Here is a 27,064-nt window from a genome sequence, read left to right on the forward strand (position 1 = left end):
GATGGTTTGCTGCCTTTTTAATGCAACTAATTAAAAAACTGACATTTTTTTTTAGCAAAGAATAATCATTCAAAGCGTGGAGAGGAGTCACACAAGGGAGGGCAGGGTATTCTTCAAGACAGAACTGTACATCTCTCCTCCTGGAATCAAGACAGAAACTGCCAGTGAGCAAAATGGATGAATTTTCACCAAGCAAAGGAGCAAATACTGTAGTCCACTGTCTGAGAAACCTTCCCAGGAGCTGGTCTACCTGAGTCCAAGAAATGCTCCATAACATAAAATAAAACAGCTCAACAACAGAGTGCAAGTGGAGTCCAGACCAGGATAACCTGGCTCCAAGGCTGGAAGGAGCTCATAGAAAAATGGGACTTCAACTGGGTCCTCCATATTCTAGGTACCACTTTAACCACCAAGTTGTAGGACAGAAGGGGGGATGGCCTCCACCTTCTTTGCATTATCTACCCTTTGTTTACTCCAAAAAACCACCAAATTTTCAATTTGGTTTACCTGCATAAATAAAGGATTTATTTTTCTTCACTATTCATTGTACCAGATAAACTAAATTGGCCACTATCTAAAAAGGCTTGGAATTATCAACAAAGAAAAATGGAGCCAATCTTGAAAATCACCAGTAAGTTCTGAAAATCACAGGTTACAAAACCAAAACTTGGAAGCGATGATGGACATACTCACTGTTCAACTTTACATAAATTGATCCCAATATTTCTTGTAGCAAAAACTGCCAAAGCATCTTAAAAACAATAAAAGAGTAGTATCCCACTAAAGTATCCCACTGACATCAAGCTGCCACTGCTTTTCATCATTATACACCTTGCTCCTCCTATACCCTGCTATATTTTTGGATCAGAGGTTTAAAATTTAATATGTCACAGTACAGTAGGTGCCTGTTTTCTTACACAGCCCTAACATGCCAGGCTGAAAACGATGCAATTTCAGGCACCATGAACAATTTCACTTGTCATTTAAAATATAACTTGTTACTGAATTAGGTGCCAGTTTTTCTCATTGGATCAATTAGCAACAGGGACAGAAAACTCATTCTCCAACTGTTAAATTGCAGAGAAGAATCCAGAAGCAAGTTACACATAATAAGCATTTCTTAGACCCCCGTAACAGCAGCAGAGGGAGTAATTGCAGGATATCCCTCTGCCTGCAAATCTTCCTTTTTCCTGCCTTTTTTTAATGGCAATAGGCATTCATTAAATGGGTTTTTCAGAAGTGAAGGTGCCTTAAAATCCTGAGTTTAATGCTTTCACTGAGAAAAAAAAAATACATGTTTCATTACAGAATGCCAATTCAAAATAAAACGCATCCATTTTGGCATGAAAATTTCCATGGCAATCGTTTCCAACAGGAGTAGACCCTACCAGCCACAAATATCTGTGTGCTTGATGCCACATGGCTCAGTGCAGGGCATGGAAAGCAAACCCATGCTTTTTTATATACCAGAAAGATCTTCCTAGCTGCTAAACTTTTCAAAGTGATTTCTAAATTATCATTTTCTCTTTTAATAAAAGGGTCGAAATGAAATGTTCGACGAAATAAAAACACAGATGTGGCCAACATCTGGTCCAGCCTCTTAAGAGCTTATTTAAAAGCAGAAGCATCACGTGGCACAGCTCTGAGACATCATGGATTTCTTCTGTTAAGAAAAACAACCACTTTACAGCAGGGCACAGGCAAAAAATGAGTTGGGCATTAAGAACAACAACACTCCTCCCCTTCCCTCCAAATCCAGTTGTTAAATGAAAGGATCACCAGGAAGAGCTCAGAGCAAGGACCAGCCTACTCCATCCTCACCCAACAGCTCTGTAGCAAGTGGAGGAGGACAGGCACTTCAAGAGCTTTCCATCAAGGTACTGAATCAGCTAACTTCTACCTAAAACCATCAATCATCCAGCCAGCTCCCCAAAAATTTAAAAATAAACTCCCCCAAAGCCCTCCCTTTACAGCCTTGTAACATCTTCCCAACCAATTCCAGCAGACATGAGGGCTACAATCAGACACTGGGGATTAGGTTTGTAAACCTGTAGGATTATTTACTGTTCTTGTCATTACTAAATACACACTAAATCATCTTTTAACACACCCTCTGCCCCTCTCCCTACCTCTGTGCAGCCAGTTAAATGTATACATAGTGCACTATTATGGGGATTTATTACAGAAAAATCATTCCACCCGATATATTTTAAACCCCACATTTTTAAAAACAGCCACGTGAAGAATATGTTTTTCTGTTTCTATTACAGGAGGCAGCACTATTTATTGCTCTGCCCAGATAAGAGGATTTCCTTACAGACAGAAATGGAGGCTGAACACTTCCCAGGAAATCCTCTACAGCAGATATAATAGAAAGGCATTTGGTCCTCTGGTCCTATGGAGCAAATACATCCTTCACCACAACGTTTCACAGCAAGGAGTTTAAACAAAGAACCTTTCCACCTATTTGGCACAAAACCAGACACTAAGCACCTCCAGTATTCAAGAAATACTTGGGGCTAGAGCATGACAAAATCTGAAAAGAGTTGGGAGATGCATTTTCAGCAACAAAAATCCTTATGCAACAAACCAAACAACCTGAGCCTGGGGCAGCAGAAACACTGGGATTGATTGCTGCTCTCCAGGGAGGGATTAAATCCAATGGGACCACAAAAAGCTCCCACAGACCATCAGAGAGACCCAATGGGCAGAAATGCTTTAACATCTCAAATTGATGAGCGATGCTGGTGCCACTCTGGGGAGCTGCAGTGAGTGCGAAGGGAAGGGGATGGCTGAGAGTCAAAAAAGGCACTGCACAACCACACCAGGATATCATTGACTGGCTGATCAGAGGGGACACAAACCTATCTGGAGGGGAGATAACTGATTTACCAGAGGGGGTGAAGAGAGCATTAAGGGTGGGTAACCAGGAGGGGAGCAGCACCAGGCAGACACAGTGCCGTGGTGATGGCACTGCAGGGACCAGGCAGGAAGAGAAATGGATGTGAAAATGCTGCAGCAGCAGCAGCAGCAGCAGCAGCAGCACAGGATGAAGTACAAGGATAGATGGGTGTGCAAACAAACACACCACACATCAAACCGTGAGCAGAGTCTGTGGGGCCATAAGAGCAGAGAACACTGTGAGTTTCACTAACACAGGGCAGGAGCCTCCCTCCAGAGCAGGCTGGGAGGTAATCCTGGCTGGTTTAACTGTTGCCAACCCCATTGCTCCAGGTAAGGAGCCTCTTTGTGCAATCCCAGCCCACCCTGCCATGCTCCCATCCCACAGCAAGCACCCCCTCCACTTCCCCCAGCTCACCTTCAGCAGCACAATCGTGTGCTGTTACAGAAGTATTACACAAAAACAAAACGTAAGAGCAGAGCAAAATTAATTGCACTTGCTGACGGTATAAGGTCACAAAGCACGATGTTAATGCTTGTATTTAGGAGAAAATGTTTTTTACTTCATTGTACCTGGAGCCACCTTGAAAATCACAGCCTGCTCCTTCACAGTGCCAAATCACAGTGCCAGGATTTAGGTCTGGTGGTGCACAGAGCGCACGAGGCCACGCACGCAGCGTAAAGATAAATGAAGTCTGTCACTTTATTATTTCCTTCTGCCAAGGCAAGGTTAAGGGGTCCTCTCCAGGCAAAGCCAAGTTTCCAGCCTGTTAGTTCCTCAGAGAATGCAAACACATCACAGCACACAGAGGCCCCATTTTCCCAGAAACATTCACTGCTGCCGACCAGGGCTGGTGGGAAGCGCTGCCGGCTGGCACCGAGCTGCCAGCATGCCAGGGCACAGCCCTGCCTCTGCACGGTGCCCAGGGGACAGCCCCTCACACTGGGACTGTGAGAAGTGTAGAGGCTAAGCCCAAGATGGTGCAAATGAAGGGCAAAGAGGGAAAAGGCACAATTTAAAAAAAGGCATAATTAAAAAAAAAAAGAAATTCCACATATTTTGCTATTGCAGCTGGGCAAGGTCAGACTGTATAAAAGCTGGGATGTAGAAGCTCATCAGCTATTTCTTCACTGCTGTCTACTCAAAATAGGACTTTCTCACAAAGCAAAGCAGTGTAACAGCCAGGGCCAGGGCACTGCATTGGGCTCATGTGCTGTAGGCAAAAGATTTTCCTACAACACTGGGCCTTAATGCAGCACAGAACCAGAAACCCATGTTTATTAAGTGCCTGCTTCCATTTCCCCACACTGAGACTCAGGCTGCAGATGCTCTGTCTGTCCTGCACAGCTGAGTGACACCCGACAGCCTTCCCCCATCAGCACCTTCCTATGGTGGTCTCAGAACCATTACCCCGTCACAGGAACGGAATTTCAGATTTCTGTGCTTGATGATATATGGGAATAAATTATGAGAAAAGCTTTTTCCTGCAGTCAATCACTCTCACTGAATTTTTATTACATAGTGAACATATTTTTTATAAATTAAATTTCAATTTTGAAAAAAAAAACAAACACCTAACCACCAACCCCGCTGCTTTCCTGAGAGCACATCTATACTGAAACAAATGCTATTGTTTCACCTCATAGTCCATGGAGGACTAACCAAACCACATCCTCATATTTAATATCCAGTTAGAGGTTATACCACTCATCTAACAGACATGGAAATTTGTTAACCTAAACTTAATGCTTCAGAGAAACAGTTAATCTCTCCATTCTTTCCAGAAATCCTCCCTGCAATATGTATTTCTTCAAAGCAGGTAGTACAAAACCAGTCCAGCAATAAACAAAACCCTTCTGATTCTGAAGACTTTTCTTTGAAAAGGTAAGCTCATGTTCATTGAACTACATAGCAACATAAAAAGCCCTTAAGAAAAAAACCCTTTCAACCTCCCAAAAAATAAATACAGCTGAAAATTAGGCTTTTGAACAGAAGAACATCTTGACACTGTCCTCAAAACCAGCAGCAGATGTTCTTCTTCTGGAATAACGTTCACGTTCCCCCAACACCTTTGGAAAACAATGAAAAAGAGCAGGGTTTATGCAACCTACTTGTTGCAACCTGTCGTCCTCTTCTGATCTCACTGCCATGACTGAGGGCTCAGAGAACAGCTGCTCTGAACAGTACCAAGAGTTGATACCAATAACCAATAGTCAAACTGACCAATACTCACACAGAAACACACAACCTAACTATCACAAATGACATTTTTCAGCGCCAAACCCTGGAAATTGAAGAGCTCCCATGCACAGACACAAGTCTTCTCCAGGCTATGATTTCTGCACTCAGCAGTGCCAAGACAGACCATAGCTTTAGTGCCCAAGTACCACACTCTCATACCTCAGCCTACATCCATACATCCACCCCCTCCTGCCTCAACAGTTATGGACTTTAAACTTTTTAAAATGAAAACTATAAAGACAGATTTCCCCTGCTTATTGTGCTTTTCCAGCCGATCACCAATTCCCCGCTGTATTTTCCTCCTTTGCCTTTTATGCTGTTCTTGGCATCTTTTCTCCCCTTTCCCTTCCCCCAGCCTTCATTTTTTTTTTTTGGTGCCTTCTGGCCTGTATTTTCTGCATTTTTAAAAAAATCTGTGCAGGGGGATCCAAGAGTAACAGTTTATAAAAAGGGAGAGACCAAGGAGAAGTGATGAGCATGTGAGTGAGCTCCCCTCTGCAAACCCCACCAGGGCAGAGGCGAGGGCAGCCCAACACCCCGGAGAGCCGACAGCAAAGGCAGCCAGGCTCACACCCCACTCCAGCTCGCTCTCCCCATCCTGACAGACCACTATGTAAAACAGCAAGAGCACTTTACACCCGAGCCAGCCTCAAAGGGAACAGCTGGCTTCGTGTTTAAGTGCTGAAGCATCATTTCTATAACTCGCCAGGTCTTGCTGCGGGCGCTAAATGCTCTGCTGCAAGCCCAGGGTCCTTGGCTGGCCAGCACTCAGCCACCCCAGCAGATGTGTTAGTGAGAAGCAAATCTCCTCCTGTAACCCCCCCTACAAAATAAAACACAATGCTGAGCTCTGCACTACAGAGAACTTAAAAGCAAATCCTAGAATTTTGCTTGGACTATTATAGTTGTTTGTTTTGGTTTGGTTTGGTTTTTTTTTTTCAATTTATTTTGAATCAATTTCTGTTCCACCAGGAAAAAAATTTAAATGTATACAGCCATATAACTATAAAACATACACAACCTGATCCAGTGGGTTGGCAGCCCATGACAGGGAAGTTGAACTGGATGATCTTTAAGGTCTCTTCCAACACAAACTGCACCAAAGAGCTGCTCCAGGTCAAAAATAGCCTACCAAGATAACTTACCCAGCTGAGCAAGAAAGTGAAATGAGTTGGAACTTTCCACTTATAACTTGCATCTAGTACCCCTTACCATCTCTTAGCAAAGATGGGATGATTTCTACCCCCTCCTTTGAGTTTCAGAGCTCATCTATGGTAGATCTTGTGACAAGCTCAGCACCAGCCACCAGAAGCCACCCAGACCACAGATATATTTCAGTAGAAAATTATTAGCATTAATACAACATTAAAACATAGAGTATGAAATTATATACCCAAGTCTTTATTTAGAGTTAAAAAATCAATTTGTGGCCTGGCCATTTACCACACTGTCCGGGCAGGCTGAATGGTGAGAAGCTGTTAACTGAAAGAAAATTATTAGGTAAGAAATTTCTCATTTTGTTACCCAGCTTCTTCCTTCCTTCATTGCTAATGAGAAATAGCAAGCAGGGAATTACAGAGATGGGGAGAGGAAAGAGAAGATAAAAAAAAATTATTATTAAATAGAGCCATAGACAAGAGCCGAAGCTCCCCTATCACAAGCAAGGCAGGAAATCCTCTGAGATGGATGGGGGCTGGACTCAGAGCAGGTACCAGGCAGAGTTCCATGTTACCAGGACCATCAGAGACAGGGAGCAGAGAGAAAGGACACATAAGATCCTGACTGGTTTGCTGATCAGGATCACCAGCTGGCGTTAACAAACATGGAAGTAGGAGATACTTGGTTTGAATGCTCAAAAGGTGGCAGCTACAAAATTGCAGATCTGTGGTGAGAGCATCAGCCATTATGCAGCAGAGACCTGCAGCCAGCACAGACCATATTTTAAATAACAATTACAGCAGTTGCACTGTTTCTTGTTAGATGAAGTGCTATCTCTTTGTCTCTGACCATGCCTAATGGCTGAGAAACATGAAGGTGATAAAGTACTTCTCTATCAAACAGAGCTCTTGCAGGAGCCCTTCCCCAGGGACCAAGGCAGTTTTGTGTCCATTCAGGCAATTATCTATATACATGAAGCATATAAGGATGCCTGCAATCCAGAGTTTAGGCATTGCCAGCACGGCTCCAGGTGCCACTGGAGCACAGGAAGGTCCCTTGGTCACCTGGGCACAGCTGCAGACAGCTCAGCTCCTGCAGGAACTCCTGAGGAGGACAGGCATGGGCTCTGTCCCTCACATCCTCCTCCTCCTCCTCCTCTCCCCTACATTTTAGTGACTGCAATGAATCTTTTCCCCAGTGCATGGCAGACAGAGGAGAAGGATTTTTACATTTTGCCTGCAGCAGCTCTGAGGCCTTGGCATTTGGACAGAGTGATCCACAAGCAGAGCACAATTAGCATGTGTACTCCATATGCTGGAGATCCATCCATCACAGCGCTGCAGTGCCCTCTGACACTGCAACTCTCCAAGAGAAGAAAGTTGTGGAGAAGTTCCTGAAGAATAATTTGTCTTATCCTCCAGGAACAGTGGGAAAAGGCACTTTTGTGCACAGGAGGTTTTGGTGGAGCTGCAGAAATAACATTTTCCCAGCAGCATGATTCACCTATAAAGCATGGAGCTGGTTTCAAAGCCAGCCTTTCAAGATAATGGCTATCAGGAAGGCCAGCCATCTGCTTGTGCAACCTGTCCTTATGCTTAATCTCAACATCTGACTTGTATATAAACTTTATATACTAACAGGGCTGTACTCCATGTGTCCTTTTAGCTAAGTTCTGCATTGCTGATTACAGTTTCTCCTCAAACTGGCCGTCCTCTCCAGGTTACAGGCACACAAAGGACCCTGCTTAAATGTTGATTAGATGTACAGCAAAGCAAAGACTTTGGAAAGATTTTACTAAATCTCAAAAACTCAGTAAGCATTTCAAAGAGCTTACTGGAAAAGACAGGTCCCACATCCACATGTAATTAATTCTTTATTTAAATATATTAGGCTTCTACTCAACATGGTGTTGAAGAGGCAGAAAGTAACAAATCATGCCTCAGTCTGGAAGAACTCATGGCTCTTTCTGCCATGCAGCCATTTTACTGTACAGCATATGGCATAGTATCAGAGTTGTTCTTCTTTAATTAACTGAATAATGATACTTCCTGGAGCTCAATCCAGGTCCTCCATAATACACAGCATTTTAGCACCTACTTTCAGGAACATGACTACATGTCCACAGCCCACTGGGAGAGAGTGATGTTCTTTTCTTGTATGAGTTCATTTAAACACATTCAGCACCACAGGTAACTAATCTCTCTGAAATCAGGAAAGTTTATTTTGAATTAACGAAACCACAGTTGTCTTCTGAAAATAAGTTCTGAATAACACTTTATAATTTCATTACAAAAACTGCCAGATCACGATTTCAAATTCAGATCTACCATCCTCTTTTATGGAATACACATTTATTTTTATATTATTTCTTTTGGTAAGAAGAGATGGATTGTTCCTGATGCTAGTTTTAACTAGGCAAATTCTTTCCACACCAAACTTTAGCATCATGAGCTGTGCAGTGAAATAAGCCCAGGATAATGAGCTGACAGAAGGGACCAGTGAGGGAAGAGCTTGCAAGATGCACAGACAAAAGCCCTGTCTCCTGAAGGAGTAAGATTTTAAATCTTGCTAGCAAGATAAAGCAGAGAATACTAAAGTCCAGACAAAACACTCCCATGCAATTCCCTTCACGCCATCAAAACCAACATAAAAATCATTAAATGCTAAAACAAAGCCAAGCAAAGGAACATTTCTGTCAGCAGCTGCCAACTGAAATGAATGACCTGGGTTGAAAGCGTTTGCTGACGTAGCTGCAAGTTGCCACAAGGGCTTGAGGGCTGTGGCAGCAAACTGGTCTGTGGAACAGCTCACACCAGGGACCCGGGGGATGAGGCTGCAGCCTTGACACTCAAGGGCCTTTTGGGAGCAGGACAACCTGCACCCCTCCCTCCAAACCAGGAGCAACAGACCCAACACCAGGCCAAGTCACTATTTCAGGCAGCAAAGGGAAAGATGCCAGGAATTCTGGCCTTTGCAGGCCAATGACAGCAGCTTGTAGCTGTGACCCCCCTGACAGGACCTTGGTACCCCAACATCACCCGGGAAATCCAGCAAAGGAACACCCCGAGGCTGTGCCAGGGGCACGGATTCCAACATCTGCAGCCACTAAAGTTTAATGCTCAAGGTGTTTCTCAGCTGCTACCAAGAGACAATTTCATCACTGCAGTGACACTGCAATCAGCCAGCTTGGCTGACTGAAATGACACATCTACTGGCCATAAAAACTTACAGAATATGTTATTCTGCATTTTGCGCAAAAGGAGAGGACAGATTTGAACAATAAAAGTTCTATAAATCACAGCCTTAATTGTGCTGGCACTTAAAAAAAAAAAGAAACAAGAACAACAATTTCAGGCTTTTGTGTTAATTTTAGATGTTACATTTTCCTTCACATTGTAGTAAAATCAACATTAGAAATCTTTGGATGCAGCAAAGAAAATGAGGAAACTTGCCAATTTTTGAAGAATCAACAATTAATATTATAGCAATTAATTCAGAAGAGTAACTGCCTGATATTGTAGGGTTCTATCCAAGTGATTTCTTAAAGAAAAATTTCAGCAACAAAATGAAGTAAAAAATGTTCTGGTTATATTTTTTTTCCTAAATTACCAGTATTGCAAACTCATGCTGGTATTTGAAAGTTAGTCTGAGTTCTCCTATTTATACATCCTTATTATCATAAAGGTTCCACAATTGGAAATTACTTTTCGTGACACTTGAGCCAAAAAGAAAAAATAGCTCTATTGCATCTGCAGAACCAAAAGTAGTAAATTGTAATAAACATTCATCTTTGTCAGTGGCTCTGCAAACCAATCTGTTCAGCACGAAGGTGCCATTTTTACACAGTTGCTTTATTACTACATAATTATTGATGGATCAGCCAAGTGCTCTCTCAAGGAAGACCAATCTTAAAAACGAGCTTGTTAAAAATTTAAGTGTAAACCCTGGGACAGAAACCAGCAGTTAGGTTTCATCTGATATAAACTTTCAAAGAGGAAAAAAAAAATAAATTGGAGGGACAATTTTGAAAAATGCTACGTTTGAGGCAGGCATGAAATTGAAGCAGACAAGAAACTTTAATGTGATAGAAAGAAAGAATTGGGGACATGTGTACTGAGAATAAGCTGTAAGAAGCAAGAGGAATTATCAATCTAGTGATGTGCCAGCTCTCTGCATTTCAATTGCTTCACAGACCATACCATAAAAATTGTTTGCAATGAAAGAAGTATGAAGCATCCCTAGATTTTATTGCTCCCAGTGATATTTCCCCCATTTATGTGTGTACACCAGTTGCAGCCTTTCAAGTACAACACTGTTCCATATTAGTACCTGTTTAAATTACCTGCCCACAAACATCGTTCAGTGCTCAAAATGCCTCACTATTAAATTTTCTGTTTCAGTCAAAGTACTTCAAGAGTTTCTATCAAGCTTTCAAAGGCAAGGAAGTTGCATGCAGGTTTTCTAAAAGTCAAGATAAAGCAATAAACCTTGAATTTAAAAGGAGGCTTTTTCAGGAGAGAATTCAGCATACCTTTTTGAATTCCCTCCCCACCTTGTTAAACCAAACTTCCTCACTGCTCCCAGATTTCTAAATGTTGCATTTCAGGAGCTCAACTTCCCAGCATCAACTTCACTCTCTAAAAAGACCCTGCATGTAAAGTGACCTTGGGCAAGACCATACCTGAAATTGCCAATTCCAAGTCACTGACAGACTGTAAAATTTTTCCAGCACTGGGACCTCAGCACAAGCACAAATGCCACTCTCAGCCTCCAAAATACACATTCTTTGCTGCTGCTGCAGAGACATACTCTGAAATGCTCCTCCAGCCCTAGCTGAACTGGGGGAGCTGTTCATTTTCCCCTGACTCACCCCTGTGCCCCTTCCTTCTGCTGCACCTGCCAAGGTGTCATTCCCTAACACACATCCCTCAAAACAACCCTGCCATTCAAAAACCTGCACAAACCTGTGACATTTTTGACAGAGCTGGGTGAGGGAGGCAAGCACACGTGCACTGATGCCAGCAGATAGAAGATGAGCCAGTGGAGCAAGGAACCTCCTAACCTCAACCAACAGCACCCACAACATCCCAACAAATCTGCTCTGCCTTAGACTGAGGCCAATCCAAAAAGTGTAGCATAAAACAGGGAAAGAACTTGGGACAGGAGCTTTGAGGCAGTCCTGCAGCAGCTACCAAGCCATGAGACACAAAAGAAGTGCTCTCAATAAGAGCAAAAAACTCTGGGTTGAAGTGAGAAGAGAGACTTCTTGGAAAAGCAACTTCTCACTGAAGTGTGTTTTATTTAATGGAAGCCACTGCCAGAATATAATTCTGTCACCAGTGACATCATTTCATGTTGGTAAGATGCTGCTGCATTTCAATACTTGACTTCAGTGGTAGTGTGGATTTGCATTTTTCACTTTTAGATGGAAATTATTAAGAACCATTGAGCAAAACTCACCAAATCAGCCATTTGCCCTGATCCCATGCTAGAGTTAAGGATCACAGAGCACCATCTTGCTTCCTTCCCATCTGTGAGCACACAGTGGCTTCCCCACCATAACTAAATCAAACCTGGCATGTAGGTAGTGAATTTGCTGAGAAATGGTACCCTTCTGCCCCCTGCACAGCTGTTTACTTCTGGCTTCTGTGCTTATACCTGTCTCAAGAGCCCTGTTTCTTGCTCCAAATTTCTTTCCAGGTACTACTTAACAGCATTATTTACTCACTCTTATTTCATATTCATTCCCTTATTCCTGCTACATAGTTGTAGATATCCAGGCATTTCTTAACAGAAAACAACTTCTACATTCTTATGTGTTCATGTGTGTTTCAATATGAGAGCTGAGCTTTACCTTAAAACTGCTAAATTCAAAAATAAAGTATCTTCTGCTTCCTTTCAGCAAAACTTGGCTGCAGAAACTCCCCAGAGGCAATTGTTTGCAATTTTCCCTTAATTTGCAGCTACCCCTCCCTTGGCAGCCTGCCAGCATCTCCTCCTCTGACCGCTTGGGACATTGGCCCAACACAGTCTGCCCAACCCCAGATAAAAGATCACAATTTTTGCTATTAATAACCAGCCCAAAGTTGTTCTTATCTGCCCACTTCTTCAGCTCTGCACCACTGTAATTAATGAACACCCAAAACTCTACCCATAATTTTTTCAGCCCTGCTGAACGCATTCTGGTGAATGTCTATGAAATAAAATTAAATGGAAAAGCTGAAGACTACAGTAGCCTCCTGTTGACAGGTCACTCTGATTCCAGGTCAAAGCAGACTCTATATTTGGCTGCTTTGATTATAATTGCTTGCAGGATAAAAAATAAATAGCAATTATTGTCACACAAGGAAAAAAGACCTAATAAATGAACCAATCCTAAAGTAACACTGAAAAACAAATTACTTCAAAAGCAATCAGGAGAAGTAAAATTCAGTTTCCAGGATTGTTTTTAATTGCCAACAGTGTCAACATTAATATTCTTCCTATTGGATAATAAATCCCTTTCAGTTATGAAAGCATTTAGCAAACTAAAAATGTCAAACTACAATTACACAAGGCTAAACTTGGGGCTGTTTTCATCCCAAGCCCACAGTGCCACAGCTGAAATCCCTAATTACAGGGGTCATCTACACAAGTCACAGTCCAGCCCATGCATCCTGCCTGCTGTGACAGTCCCACAGATTTAAGAGCAACAAACAAAACAGATGAAGTGTTTAGGGGTGTGATGAAGTTAATCCTTAAGAGGATATAGGAATTAGTTTTTCAAACTAAATTCAAAGCTACTGAACAAAAGCAAAACAACACAACTGCTGCACAAAACCATTAAAACCTTGCAGAAGCAGCACTCCATTTAAAGGGTTTATTCTAGTGGATTTTCAGTTTCCAGGTAGCGCCTTCACCAGCTGAACCTGTACCACGAGAAAATAAAGCACTAAATGGAGGATTATTTTAGCTTTTTCAGACAAACCCAAGTGGTCAGGATCCACCACAGCACTGCACACAGATTTATTACCCACAGTGTTAAACCCAGAGTAGCTAAGCCTTGCAAATCTCCCAGTGCTGTATTTCCCTCCTCCAAGGCCACGATTGGGGGCTCCTTGACCTGGGTTAATAAGTCTTTATTCTCAATAACAACTGGGACCATGGAGACTCCCTGAACTGAACCCAGGCCTCCACTCCTGACACTTCAGATACTGTGATGAATTGCTTGGCTAACATCCCCCTCAGCAGACAGCTTTCCCTGCAAACTCACTGTCCTTTCTGTAGCCTCCACACATTTCACTTTCCACAGCTCTCTAAAGAAAAGGTTTGGTTATCATTTGAGGTTTTTGATTACTTTTCTCCCTTTTTGGCAGAAGGACAGGGCAGGAATGTCTGTTTCTTCTGCAAAGGGGCCACCCACCAAAATAATTGTGAGCATTACTGGGCTCCAGCTCTGGGCACGTGCAGAAAAGGATCAAATACTTCTTATAACAGCAGGGAGCTGTTTTAGCCAGGTTTTCTGAGTGCCTGTAGGTGTCTGAGTCATCAGCACCAAACATCACCTCCCCAGTCTTGTCTCAGTCTGCAGTCTATGGGGCTGAGGGTGGTAAAACACTGGAACAGGTTGGTGGATGCCCCATGCCTGGAAACATCCAAGGTCAGGTTGGATGGGACTCTGAGCAGCCTGATCTTGTTCAAAATGTCCCTGCTCACTGCAGGGGGCTTGGACTAGATGACTTTAAAGGTCCTCTCCAACCCAAACCATTCTGTAACTCTGTGATTCTATTTTAGCCAAGGTTTAAGAGCAGGGTAGGGATTCTTTAGATGGTTACACTTCCACAGAATCCTTGAAAACTGACCCCCAGAAAGACAGGAGAAATTATAAATGCTCCTGAAAGTATCTCCCATGCAGACAAGCAGCATCTTTTCAGGTGCCTGGGAGTGCAGTGATGAGAGAACTTTGAAAAGAAGCCCCAGGAGAAGGAAAAGCTCAGACTGGCACCTCCAAATGCTGAGGCATGTAAGTCAACCACAGAATACAACCATCCCTTAGTATTTGGGCAACAAGTCTTAATGCAACTCTGTTTTTTAGGTACAGAAAAAAGCCCATTTCCAAAGCCCCAGCTGAGCTTCTCCTCCCTGCTTGCCCAGCTCTGTGCTCCTTAATCCTAAACCTAGAGCAGGTACAGCAAACCTGGACTTCCCATCAGCACAAAACAATGGATAAAAAACCTGCTGGGGCTGGCTGCTCCTCCTTGCTCCACTACAGCAGGATCAGGGCCACAGCACACACATGTCAATTATCCCACACAGAATGACACCACAGAGCCCCTTTCCCACACATCCAACCTCTCCAAGCCAGAGACACAGCCCTGCTGCCATCTCCTCCTCCAAAGGGCCCGTGGCCAGCAGCCAGCTGAAGCAGCCAGAGGAAAAATCAGCTTTTTGCCCTTTTTTCCCTCAAGCAAGGGAGGATGAGGCCTTGAGAGGCTGGCTGGACTCATCAAAGAGCAATGCAAGGCTTTTACGCTGCTCAAACTGAAAATAAAGCTCATTTTCCACCATGCTTTTATTAGAGAAAATTCAAGACAGAAAAGACACTGCAGTCACAACACAGCAGGCAAAAAAACCAAAAAAAATTCAAGCCTGGAAAATCTTTCAGGATTTTAATATCCTCCATTCCAGACCAGAATTTTATCAAACCAACAAACAGGAAGGCAAGAAAGAAGGCAAGAAGGAAAGAGAAAGAGGGAAAGAAAGAGATAAAGAGAAAGAAAGGGAAGAAGAAGAAGGAAAAGGGAAAAAGGAAAGGAAAGGGGAAAAAAAGGAAAAGAAAAGGGAAAAAAAATGAAAGGGAAAAAAAGGAAAGGAAAAGGAAAAGGAAAAGGAAAAGGAAAAGGAAAAGGAAAAGGAAAAGGAAAAGGAAAAGGAAAAGGAAAAGGAAAAGGAAAGGAAAGGAAAGGAAAGGAAAGGAAAGGAAAGGAAAGGAAAGGAAAGGAAAGGAAAGGAAAGGAAAGGAAAGGAAAGGAAAGAAAACCTTCTGCTCTAAAACAGTTGGGGTAGGAGGGGGATAACAGGACAGCCAGGCTGGTCAGCTGGGTGCTAAGAGCCTATACTGGCAATATAGCCAAGTAAGGTTTAACAGATGGGTATTCTTCACTTGGCTCAGGAACCTGAACCCAAATTTCCAGTATCTTTTCCTGACCCCAGCACCCATTACTCTGGGGCACTTCTTTTTGACCAAGACTTCTGACAAAAATGATACAAATTTTCCTATAGAGAGTATCTGTATTGACAACCAATCCTCTGGAAAATTCCTAAAACAGCCACAAATGCTATAAAAATGAATTCACATGATCCAGCTTATGCTTTCACTCAAATTTATCCCCTTGATGGCTCTAAGAAACTGCAGGTCTCCCTCCAAAACCCCTCTCTAAATTTGTTTAAAAATCCTCCAGCCAAACTCTATGATTAGTTTTCATCCCTTAACCTTTCTAGTTACTCAAGGCATGAATATGGAATGAATTTATGGCATTCCTATCCCTTAATGAAATGCAAAGATCCTGCAGGAAAAAGCACGCACAGAGATTCTGGAGTGAGACGCACACGCAGTACTCTGAGTACACTGTGAGTGACATACAGAGCCAAGTAAGAAAATCCTGTCATCTGTAATTCACACCCAAGACTCCAGGTATCAGAAAACTGCACTCAAAGCAGCTGGTGGTCTTGCATTACCGTGCTGGCTGCAGCAAGCTCTTCACATCTCATTAACGGCGTAATGAAGGCTCAATCAGGGATCCAGCCTATCAACCCTGCCAAGCACAGGCACACACAGGCCAGAGGAGAAAGATCAGCTTGTACCAAGGTTTTTATTGCTTAGATCTTGGAATTGGGGAAGAGCTAGTGCTGCCACAGAAAATATTTTCCAGTGAGCAAACGGAACATGGAGACAAAGATCAAACCTGCAAAGAAGGGAAGGCTGTGCACAAGGAAGGTGGCACCAAGCAGGTCATTGCCACAGGAGGGGCACAAAACCACTGAAGCAATGGGGGTGCTGAAGCCAGAGGCCAGAAGAACAATCAGGATGGGGACACGCACGCTTGCACTGATGGCCAAGTGTCCCTTCAGTATTAGCACTAAACTCAGCAGCTTTATTTCTCATGTATGCAGCAATTATTTGTAGTAGGGCTTCCTAATGTTCTCTCCACTGATTAGATTATAGAATCAAAGAATAACAGGTTGGAAGAGATATTAAGGATCATCTGGGCCTACTTTTCATAGTCTACACAGGATGGCCCAGCACTCTGTCCAGGAAAATTTTATCAGTGTCCTATTTTGGAGCATCCATCACTACCCTGGGGAGATTAATCCAAAGGATGATCTCACCATGAAAAAATTTTCTCTTCTGTTCAATCAAAATCTCACCCATTATCCCTTGTCTTTTCCATTTGACTTCTTGCACAAAATGAATCTCCATGCTCTCTGTAGCCACCCTTTAAATACTGGAACATGGTGATAAGCCTCCCCTAACACTTCTGTTCTCAAGATTGAACAATTGAAACAATTGAATAACCTTTTGTATGTAACATACACATTTATACATTTCCAAACAGTTGGCACTGATGTGTTCAGACAAAATCCAAGGAAGAAAAGATGCTGGAAGAAGAAATCAGTACAAAGAGGGATCCAACACCCAACCACTGATGGAGCAACAACAGCACCAGCATCCTGCAATCCATGCTGGGGTACCAGGTGGGTCAACAATGCTCCTTGGCACCTGCCTGCAGACCCTCAAGCATCCTTCCATAGCAGCTCAGACCCTGCCAGAAATGTCACATTTCTGCCATCTCCCCTGCCCACGGTGCTGCTGGCACTGGTCATCTGCTGCTGCCAAAAAAAGGAGGAGGACAGAACACACATGTGTTGTTCTTGCTGTGTAAGGGAGCTGAATCTGCTCACAGAAGGACTGGTGAAACCCCAAGGCCAGGATGAAGTATGAGGCGGGAGCTGCTGGGATGAAATGCAGAAGACAAGAGGAGCATGAGCCCATCCCCAGCTCGTATCAGATCACCTTTAGCCATTTTTCACATCCTCCTTGAGCAAGAAGCTGAGCAGAGGGACAAGGACCACAATCAATGAGCACTGCCTGCATGGGGCCTTTAACACCCCCAGAAATCAATGGAAAATCTTTCAGCCCCAGCCCTGCCAGATCATGCTTGCAGCAGTAACAGAGGCGTAAACATGAGCAGCAATAAATGAGCAAACTTCTAATTGTGAAGCTTTCCCCTGTCTTCTCTGTAAGCAGGAGTGAGTGCAGGGTGCCTGAGCAGCACAAGATGGTACTTGCACAGGGATTGCTCACTGCTCCAGCTGCTTGCTTTCATGGGGACGTGCAGGAGCATGTTACCACCCACCGCACACACTTTACCTGAAATTGCTGGCCTGGATGATTGCATGTGAATTTTCACTCAAAACAAAACATAAATCAGGTCTCAAACCTTACCTAGATTATGAAGGGGGAGTTATAGAAAGTCATTTGGTAATTTACACCCTGTATTTTACCTTTATCTCTGCTATTATCAGACCTTCCCCACATTTTTATTCGTGTGGCAAGAGATGAACTGGCAGTGTACAAGGTGACAGCCAGCAAACAGCAAAATTACAGAAACATCAAGAAAGATGATAAAATATTTGAAATGGTATAAAAGATGCATAAAATAAATTGCAGTGAGAAATTTCACAGTAAAGGATGCTATTTCTTGAGAACAAACTCCATGATACTGACTGTGATAGTCTCCTAAAAGAAATGGTGCATTTTTTTTTGAGGAACTAAGAATCAGAAAGAGTATGTAGAGTGTGGAGAGGACACTGGGATGCTGCATGGCCAGGAAAATGGACAGACTGATGTACCTGGTCTCCATCTCTGAAACTGAGATCTCACCATAAAGCACTTTTATCATGAAGAATAAGAGGAAAAATAGTTTGCAAAGACTCAAACACTTTTCAGCTTAAAGTCTCTGCAAATTAATACACTTGTAGGAAAAAGCAGTCAAATGCAGTGTTTATTCTAAGCACTTTAGTGCCTCAGACTCATTAACCTGGTACCTTACATGCTGTCTTTGTAATGCAAATTTGTTAAAATACTGTGCTTTTCATAAAACATTCATACAGACAAGCTCACACTGCACAAACACCAATTGTAAGTCAAGCAAAAATACACTTACTTTTCCCTAATATTTCAGCTCTGCACCTAAGTCTTATCCACATAAGCAGTTTGTGAGAAACCTGCTGCTGCTGCCACTGTAGCACAAAGGTGGAAGATTTCCCAAAGCAGCTGATGTAGGCAATTATAAACTGAATTACCACATGCCAAAGCCAAATGAAAAGACTTTGTAGAAGGTACCTGCAGCAGAGGTTTTTTGAGGAAGAGAGATCATTACAGAGAGGAGGAAAGATACCCTGCACTTAGGGAGGCCAAACATTGCACACACTGCACCTGTTTGCTCCTATTTAGGAGCCACCTGCCCTGTCTGCAGCACATCACCACAAGAGTTTGCTGGGCACCCTCAGCATGCACAGTACAAGAGTTTGCTGGGCACCCTCAGCATGCACAGCACAAGAGTTTGCTGGGCACCCTCAGCATGCAGCACCACAAGAGTTTGCTGGGCACCCTCAGCATGCAGCACCAGGCCTGCTGCTTCCAGCTGCTGAACTGGCTGGACAGGATTCACCCATCCAGCAACACAGGGAGCCCAGCAGGAGATACAAAATCATCTCCATGAGGGCTCCAGCCAGCCTGACCCACGCAGTGAGAGATGACTCAGGGCTGCAGAGGGCTAAGGGAGGGAAAGGTTCCTGATTTACAACTTTCACAGCTGTGGAGAGGGAACAAAACATCACCTTCAGGGTTCAGTGCTATGACAGCACTCTCCTTCCTGCAGTGGACTTGAATCTTGGAACATGAACTACCACAGCAAAGCCATGGCCAGCTGTAATTCACAATACAAACTGCACTAAACCAAATTCAAATACACAGGATAAATGCAGGAAATTTTGTGAGCTTTTCCTCCTCCCTCCACATTTACAACTACTTTTGTTTCAAGACAATCTATAACTGTGCTATCTCAAACTCTGAGCAACTGCTCTCATCCTGTACTTGGTTTTGAAAACTGTCATTTCTTTTTCAGGCCTGAAAAAGGGCCCACAAACCTGGAAAACATCTAACTCTACCAATTGGTCTGACAGAAGAAAATACAACCTTCCCAGACTTCCCAGACCTATGAGGCAGAACTCAACAACACTGCCTGAGGTGTCAGAATCTTCCACACTGGTTTTCATCAGGTTCAGAGCTATGACACCAAGGTAACCAACATGAGGCATCCTAACAAGAGGTTTTCTTTATTCTGCATAATAACAAGCCAACTTCAAGCCAGGTGTACCTCCCAACCTGTCTGCTAGACCTGGTTCCCACTCACCCAAAACACAAGGCTCCATAACTGCTCCTGAGCACAGATGACTTCCCAAAGGAAACCAGGTCCTCAGGGGGATGATGCACACACCACTGGGATGCACCCCCAGCACACAGGCACCACATGGCAAGGGCCTGGAGACTGGGAACTGCACCCAGACTGACTACCCTGCAGTACAGGCACAACCAAAGTGAATTGCACTTAACACAGAACTTCTAAATTGTTAAAATAAATTAGCAGAGTCACAGAACCAAACCAAAACAACAAAGAAATGCATCCAAAACTCCCTCAAACACCCTCCTCACCACCTAAAGAAAAACTCCAAATCCAACAAAGATTGGGGCAGGATCTATAATCAAAATGAAAACAAAACAGTAATTTTGCATATGTGCTTCATAACATGTTAAGAAAATAAGTACTTGTTCAAACACCTGCAATGATTTCTCAGATGCAGGAGAAGAGAGTGAACATACTGAAACCTGCTTGGTTTCGAAATTCAGTTCATTTGGCACATCCTCCACTTTTGCAAGAAAACAAACAGCAAAGGCAGACAAGCCATGGCATGAGCAGCCCTGCACGCTCCTGCCCACCTGCCTGCAGCCCAGCTCACAGGAACCTCCCTGGCTACACCAGCTTAGCTCCATCTTCACACCCATTCCTCAGCCTGCCCATTAAAATGGTCAATAGCAATGCCAGCTGAGAAATGTCCATCACTGGGAACTCCTTTTTACAGGTCACTGGCCAAGCAGACAACAACAGCTCCTAGCCATGACTGACCTCTCTGGGACACGAACCGCTGATTTCCAGGAGAGAGGCAAACCATGAGCCATCCCTTTCCTTCATCGTAATTAAAACAAAACCAAAGCCACTCAACTGTTTCTATATGAATTTGTTTGTACAAAATAAAAATGTGCAATCATCCTGCTGTGCTCCTGGAGACTGAACACTAAAGTAATAAGAATCTGAATGTGTTCAGTTCATCTACTGTTGAACAGAAATCAGCATCACAACAGTTTGGGTAACGAAATGTTCTGCTGCACAGATCTCCAAGTAAGCTGACAAAACAGATTCAGATGGGTGTGTCTTATGATGGAAAAATTAATTGTGATAAAGAATAAAATGCCCCTTAGATATGTTGTTTTCAGAGTCATTAAGATGCAAAAGGAATTTTAAAAAAATGCTGTCTCCCTAAAGTTCAAGCACATGTAAGAAAAAGCAAACAAACCTGCCTGCTTCACTGACTGTTTGCAATACTGGTTCTGGCAAAACTGGCTTCTTTAGTTGATCAGTCCTGCTCCCACTGTGCTATACAGAGCTGTATGATGCAAATAGATCTGTGGGTTTTAAGAAAAATGGAGCAAAACCAGCAAATACACATTGAAGTTCATATCAAAGAAAAAAGCATAACACCAGTTATTTCCTCTTGCAAACATTTTAAATGTTTGCCATTTGCAGAGACTCTCAATCAGAGACAGACTGCATCATGTTTGGCTCCAGTAAAATGTCTCCTGAGAAAGTCTGTTTTGATCTAAGATTCTCATACTTGGGTTTTAATTTCCAGTCATATTTACAGGAATCTGCTTCCTCCAATTTCCTAATTGAGAGTGCATGGCTTGAAATATGCCCATCAGCTATCATATGACTGCAAATCAACTGTCAGCTTAACCAAGAGATACACATTTTCAGGCTTCAGAAAATAATTAGGCACCCCAGATTTTCCTGCAGCTTCCAGAAGAGCAGATGTCAACAACATCAGCAACCAAGACCACTGGTCCCATCCAGCCTTGCAGCTCCTGTACTCTGACATCTCAGTGATTCACAGAATTGCTACCACAGTGACCAACAGGATACATGGAAATGACACAACCAACCCACAGCTGGCTGCCTGTGTCCAGTTTCTGCTCTGAGCTGAACTCCTACTCACCAGGCTCTTGGTCCTTTGTGGATATGCACTCTTTGATGGACTCTGTTATGCCAAGACTAGCAGCAGTGGGCAGTGGGCCAAGCAAGGATTCCAGTGCAGGGGGTCTCACAAGAGTTTCACTTCCATTTCTGCATTCCCCATCTTCAATTCTTTTACTTCTATCCTTCTCATTAAGTTCATCATAAAAGTCCTTGTTTAAGTGATTAGCAGCTGCCTCTAGCTCCTCATCTTCTGCCTCCTCCTCTCCAAATATGCTAGAGGCATTATCTTCTATAGAATCTGTAAGGGGAAGAAACCCAACAGATCACTGCATACCATCTGTTACAGAAACTAAACAAATAGAGAAAGAATAAAGAAATAAAGAATAAAAATCTTTCAAGGAAATCTGTAAAAGAAATACACAATATTTTACTTCAGTGTATGAATACCTGGAGTTTCCAGATGCTCTTCAAATTCATTACCTTGACTATTAAAATGTATTTTTGTGACTACAGTCACCATTTAAAATAGAAAGCATCATCTTATCATATTAGGTAAAGGGCTTTGTGAGAGAAGTCAGCTATTTCCTGGTATAATTACAAATTAAAAATAGCCAGTTAAACCAGCAAAAAGCCCTTCCATATGGGAAGTCAACTGGGGAATTTGGCGACAGAAGGGTCTAGAAACTGGTCCGCTGCACTTTCAGTGATAAAAAGAAACATTCTCAGGTGCCAGTGCCAAGCTTATACTGCCCATGAAAGAAAAACTGAAATCATTAATGAACTATCCCTGCAATGAACAATGTGGTTGTTTTGAGGACTGATTTATGAACCACCTATTTGGCAGAGAGAACCCAAATGTAGGAGATCTTGTACTATGCAAGATATATATGATCACATTTATCACCATAACATTCATTCACTCCAGACTGACAGATCTGAGCTCAATACTATTTAAGGAGTCATAAGACTTTATAGACTTACCATCTTTAGTGAAATTTGCAAATACACCTTTTGCTTTCGGTCTGCTGTTTTCTAATTCACTCTCTATTTCATCTTGGTAGCTCGATATTTCTCCTGTGGTGTTGAAATAAAAATAAAACTCAGCGATCATCGATGCAATATTGAAGAAATGAGTGATATGTTACACTAAACACAACTCATACCTTCAAAATCCTCCAGCTTTTTTGATAATGCCTTTTCAAGCTGAAATGACAATAGAGAAAATAAACATGAAATTACTAAAAAAATGTGCACAATTTAAAACTGTTTGTGAGCTGTACACAGAGAATGGCAGGGTATTTCAAAAGCATAAGGAGGTTTTGAATCACCACTGAAATTACTTTGTAGTGTCAGACAGGCATGACAGACAGGTCTCAAAACACTGACCAATTTCAAAATGTTATCTCCCCCATCTTCATACTTCAAAAAGAGCCTCCAGTCTGGCAAGCTGTAAATAAAAGGCCTCATTCTCCATCAGTCAGACCCTGAGACTGTGCCTGTAGATGTGAGAAGTGCAAGGACAGGGCTGAGACTGGAGTGCCCACACCAGACAGAGCACACTGGGGATGGCAGAGTGAAGCTCTGACCTACAGCACCTGGCTGGCTCTTGAGAACATCACTAACACCCCTACAGACCTTAAATTATAGCATAGTTACAGCAAGCAAAAACCCTAACAAACCAATAATATAGGAATTTACTAGGGCACCAGTAAAATCTTCTCCTCTGCTGCCAGCTTTAGTTCAAGATTTGTAAAGAAATTAAGGCACATGAGAACTATCTCTGTGGAAGCGGGTGTTGTACCACACAAACCCACCAGCAGTCTCATTAAAGCAAATGGGTTATTGTTTTCATATCTATTTAAAAACAGTTCTCTGTAATGGCACCTCTCCTAACCACATGTATCACCTTAAAAACAGTGCACGGTTTCTAATCCCATGATATTTTTAATTGGGAAACTATTCCTTTGCCAATAAACAAAAAATATCTTCAGTTAATGGCTACCATATGCACTAATGCTCATCCCTCTCTCAAAAACCTCAAAATAAATGTACTGAATCTTACCAAGGGCTGCTCAGTTAGGATTTGGCATTAACTAAATTCAAAAGGGAATGCACAGAGGGAGGAGAGAGGAAAGAACCACAGAGAGCATTCAATTCAGAATTTACCTGCTGTATCTTCAATTTTTTTTGACCAGCTGTAAACGAAGGAGGATCACATTCTTCCTCCAAGTCAATCTTCATAAACTCATCTATGGTCAGCTGACTGGTTGGTGTATCTTGAAACTCTGTCAACCTACCAAAGCATACAGCACATGACCAAAACATCTATAAGAACTCCTTTGAAAGGAACAAAATTTGCCAACTGCCAAGCTATGGAATAAACATGTCACCCTTAGCAGCTCTGGCTCAAACACAGAATACATTAAAACTGAAGTGCTACTAATTGTTTCATCTGCTGCAAAGAAAGTATCTTTTCACATCCCAAATTAGCTTTTGATTTATTAGAGTATGTAACATACTTTTTTTTTTGATGAACAAAGACAAACTAAGACAAGAAACGCAGCTCATTCCTCCCCTCTCGTTGGTTTTGTTATCAACAGCAACAACAAAATGGATTCATCAAATAAAATATCTGTCATCCTGGTTTAGGAGTTTCTCAAAAATCTTGCTGATATGTCATCATGATTAATTTACACAAAGCAAACGTTAAAATAACATCTCTTCAACATCTCTAGCAAGCTGGAAGAGGGACAAGAAATAATCTTCCCAGGACACACAGAAGCAGTGGTAAAATAAATTGATCATTTGCACATCACACAGATTAAATAGATTGATGAACATAATTTGACAATAATAAACTTTGGATTTGTTTAATTGTTTGCATTTTTAAAGTTCCTACCTATGTGAGAGATCAGACTGGCTCCATGGGGAATTGCCATGAAAGCAGATGAGTCCTTCACAGGAATTCAATGTTAAATAAGACCATGTGGTCATAACTTAATCCACAAATACCAGCATTTTATACAGGTGGCTGAGAATAAGCACATCCATTTTACAGATGGAGAAAATGAGACAAAAGGTTAAGTACAAAGCCAGGTCAGGAAACGTCTGGCAGAATGCTTCTCTGACAGAAAGTGCCCTTTTAATAATATCAACATTTTCCATGGGAAAATGGCAATGATGGGTGTGCAGCTGCTTCACTGGAATATTCCCATCTTTCAGAGGAAGCAGAGCTGACAACAGCTTCCATCTGCAAAGACAGGGAACTAAAAATGGTGATTCAGTGCTCTCAGCACAGGACCTTTCTGCATTTCTCCCCCCCTAAAAGCAGTTGTGGTTTTCTCCTCAGTTCTCTCCTCTACCTCTGGTTGCAATAAAAGTCTCTCTGAAGAGGGAATTTTCTCTAGGACAGAAATTCAGTTTCTAGCCAACACCAGGGTCAAAGCCAGGAGCACAGGGCCACACTCTCCTACTATATCCTCATCAGTCTCTGTGTCTCTTCCTTTATAAAGTGGGGAGCAGGACAAGACAGCCCATAAGGAGGGGTGCAGGCAGGCTGCAATTGCAGGACACTTTGCCTGGAGACATCCCACTCCTGCAGCAGGGGCCAGAGGCCACAGGCAGCATCTCGTGCCATGAAATGCACAGAGAGAGCCAGGCACCTCTGTGTGACTCCAACAGCAAGCAGCACACCAAGCCCATGCATGGCTACACCAGCCAGAGTTAGTGCTGCTGAGGAGAAGAAAGCCTCTGAAAACCAGACTTGCTTTTGGAATTCAAGCATCTCCACAAAGCCCCAAATTAGCCATGTACTTAAGAGTGACTGACAGCCCAAACCATTCCCTCAGAGTACCAGGGACCAGCTCCCTCCTCCTCTCTTTCAGATCAAATTGGAAAGGAGAGGAGGATGCTGTTGGCAGCAGCAGCACCCAGCTTTTAATTAAAAGACTAGAAATCTTTCTTGGCGTTAACGGGCTTCCAGCATGCATTACCCACCTTCCAGGAGGGAGCCACATCTATCAGGTTAGAGGGAAAACCTGGCTAGGGCACTGTTATTATTATTATTATTTAAATTCAGGATTCACTTAATGCCAAACCCATGTATCATTTGAGGAGCATGGATCTTCCCAGTCACAATCATTAAAGAACAGCCATCCATCTCTCCACAAATGAATCATGTACTCTCAGGCAGCCCCACTTCAGCATGACTCTTCCTCCCAACTAGCCTCACCTTATTAAAATACTCTCCTCCCAGTGTTAAAAGCCAAGGTGCACTTTGGCAAAAACACACAGTTTATTTATCCAACACTTGCTCTGAGTCTGAGATGAGCTGCCAGGGCCCCACCAAAGCAGCACCACCTCTGAGCGTGCCGAGCAGGCAGGAAAACAGCAGGAACAAAACTCATGAAGCCAGGCTGGGGACAGGATGACCATGCTGGGTGTCAGCACCTAAGGCCTGCAGACACCTCGGGCTCTGTCTGTCCCTTTCCAGCCCACAGTGTCCCCGGACTCATGTCACTAACCCTGCACCCATCAGATGTCAGGTCTGGGGTGAGGCAGCGAGTCAGAGCTGGCACGAGCTCCAGCCCAAGCCCAGCCCCACACCAGGCAGGATGGGTCTCTCCCAACACCTTCAGTGTGGCTGCTCTAGGACAGGGCAGAGCTACACCATGGTTACTGCCAGGGAGCTCAAACCCACAGCACAGCAAGGTTCAGCCATCTGACCAGGCCACCAGCACCCAGCCCCACGCCCCTGCCTGTGACCATGTTCACAGGGGTCCGAGGATGAGGGAAGAGACAAGAATGTTGACTCCATGTTTCAGAAGATTTGATTTATTATTTTATGATATATATTATATTAAAACTATACTAAAAGAATAGAAGAAAGGATTTCATCAGAAGGCTAGCTAAGAATAGAAAAAGAAAGAATGAATAACAAAGGCTTGTGTCTTGGACAGAGAGTCTGAGCCAGCTGACTGTGATTGGCCACTAATTAGAAACAACTCTATGAGACCAACCACAGATTCACCTGTGGCATTCCACAGCAGCAGATAACCATTGTTGAAGCCTCCCAGCTTCTCAGGAGGAAAAATCCTAAGGAAAGGATTTTTCATGAAAGATGTCTGTGACACCTGCCCTCTGTCCTTTCCTCAGTCCTGATCCAAGCCAAGCAGGGCAGGGCTGACCACCCCACGGGGAGGACTGCCAGCATCACAGTTTAAGCACAGGCTGGTGGTGATGCCAATTTAGAGCAGAATGTTATTTTTTCACTTCTCTCAAGTCCTGCCCCCAAGGCTCTAACCCCTCTCCCAAAATGAGGAACCATCCCTGATGGTCAGGATCCCAGCTTGAGCACCATCTCTGTGGGAGAGCAAGCTGCACACTCACCATTTTCTCCTTTAACTTG

The 27,064-nt window shown here is 43.1% G+C and overlaps 1 protein-coding gene across 1 annotated transcript in view; it reads right to left on the bottom strand.

Annotated features, from left to right (window-relative positions):
- Positions 1-27,064, bottom strand: part of BRF1 (BRF1 RNA polymerase III transcription initiation factor subunit) — a 173,018-nt gene that overhangs the window by 50,394 nt on the left and 95,560 nt on the right. Inside the window, exons 8-11 of the mRNA XM_058806564.1 lie at positions 23,824-23,950; positions 22,821-22,860; positions 22,639-22,731; positions 21,677-21,955 (exon numbers count right to left, since the gene is read on the bottom strand). Coding sequence (XP_058662547.1) covers positions 21,677-21,955; positions 22,639-22,731; positions 22,821-22,860; positions 23,824-23,950 — 539 coding nt within the window. The remainder of the gene's footprint in view (positions 1-21,676; positions 21,956-22,638; positions 22,732-22,820; positions 22,861-23,823; positions 23,951-27,064) is intronic.

The sequence above is a fragment of the Ammospiza caudacuta genome, chromosome 6 (assembly GCF_027887145.1).
Source record: "Ammospiza caudacuta isolate bAmmCau1 chromosome 6, bAmmCau1.pri, whole genome shotgun sequence".
NCBI classification, from domain to species: Eukaryota; Metazoa; Chordata; class Aves; order Passeriformes; family Passerellidae; genus Ammospiza; species Ammospiza caudacuta.